Below are 1,249 nucleotides of genomic sequence, written 5' to 3'. Positions count from 1 at the left end.
AGGATCGATCGATAATCTGTGAATCCTCACTTTTACACAGATTGAGCTGGAATGTGTCCCGTTACAGAATCAATGGGGATTTGATCCGCCCGATACAGTTTGAAATTGAACCCGAAATTAATCCCAATTGTAACAGCCTAGAATTTGCAAGGGAGAGATGGAATAAGACAAAAGGAATAAAAAACTGTCCGGAAATCTTTGGCGAATAGTTCATTTATTAACTGAATTCGCTGGTTTAGGAAAATATTGGCGGGCTTTTTGAAATTAAAAAAATCGTTGGCGGTCTGACTGTTGAGGACAGTTATTTCCGCACCCTTGCCATTGGCGGGAAAAACAGACTGTGATTGGTCACCGGAAAACACCAATGAAATTCCCCACAGAGCGACCAATCACAAGTTCGCTCTTTTCATTCCTCCAGAAGGTATAAGTAGGGCAGATGTGGGCGGAGTTTATCATTATTTCTTTCAACGAGTGAATTGTGGAAATGTCTGGAAGAGGAAAAACCGGCGGTAAAGCTCGGGCCAAGGCCAAATCCCGTTCATCCCGGGCCGGACTGCAGTTCCCTGTGGGTCGTGTTCACAGGCTCCTGCGAAAAGGCAACTACGCTGAGCGTGTGGGTGCCGGAGCCCCGGTATACATGGCTGCTGTGCTCGAGTATCTGACCGCTGAAATCCTGGAGCTGGCCGGCAACGCGGCCCGCGACAACAAGAAGACCCGCATCATCCCCAGACACCTGCAGCTGGCCATCCGCAACGACGAGGAGCTCAACAAGCTGCTGGGAAAGGTGACCATCGCTCAGGGCGGGGTGCTGCCTAATATCCAGGCGGTGCTGCTGCCCAAGAAAACCAGCACTGCCAGCTCCAAGAGCAAGTAAACTGGACAAGATTCAATCTAATAACCCAAAGGCTCTTTTCAGAGCCACCCACTTTATCTGTGAAAGGGTTGTTTACTGTTAAGCCGTTCTCGGCTATGAACAGGACATGTAGAACTGTAAATCCACAAACATTACAGCGGGTTTGTTGTTACCGAATATTCACATCAGCGATTCAATACAGAGGGGGACTGGCTTCAGAGAAAAACAAAGCACACGGAAACTTAACGTGAGACCGGCCCTAATTAAACACATTGGGAGAGCCGAATATGAACGCATGTTAAGAAACGATTATTAAGACAGTGAGCGGTTGATGGGCGAACCGTTCCTTATTGGGCCAATAATTCCATATACATCCTGAGCACATTGATCCATACT

The 1,249-nt window shown here is 47.7% G+C and overlaps 1 protein-coding gene across 1 annotated transcript; it reads left to right on the top strand.

Moving 5' to 3' along the window:
* The first annotated feature begins 484 nt into the window (after positions 1-484).
* Positions 485-898, top strand: LOC147088091 (histone H2A type 2-C-like). Its single transcript, XM_085977910.1, has one exon. It carries the CDS (start codon positions 485-487, stop codon positions 872-874), a length of 390 nt encoding a protein of 129 aa, XP_085834036.1. The 3' UTR covers positions 875-898.
* The last annotated feature ends 351 nt before the right edge of the window (positions 899-1,249 follow it).

The sequence above is a fragment of the Somniosus microcephalus genome, unplaced genomic scaffold, assembly GCF_052327205.1.
Source record: "Somniosus microcephalus isolate GS21.2 unplaced genomic scaffold, FLI_Smic_1.0 unresolved_chr5, whole genome shotgun sequence".
Lineage (NCBI taxonomy): Eukaryota > Metazoa > Chordata > Chondrichthyes > Squaliformes > Somniosidae > Somniosus > Somniosus microcephalus.
Note: the sequence above shows the minus strand (reverse complement) of the source record. Positions and strands in the feature narration are given on the sequence as shown.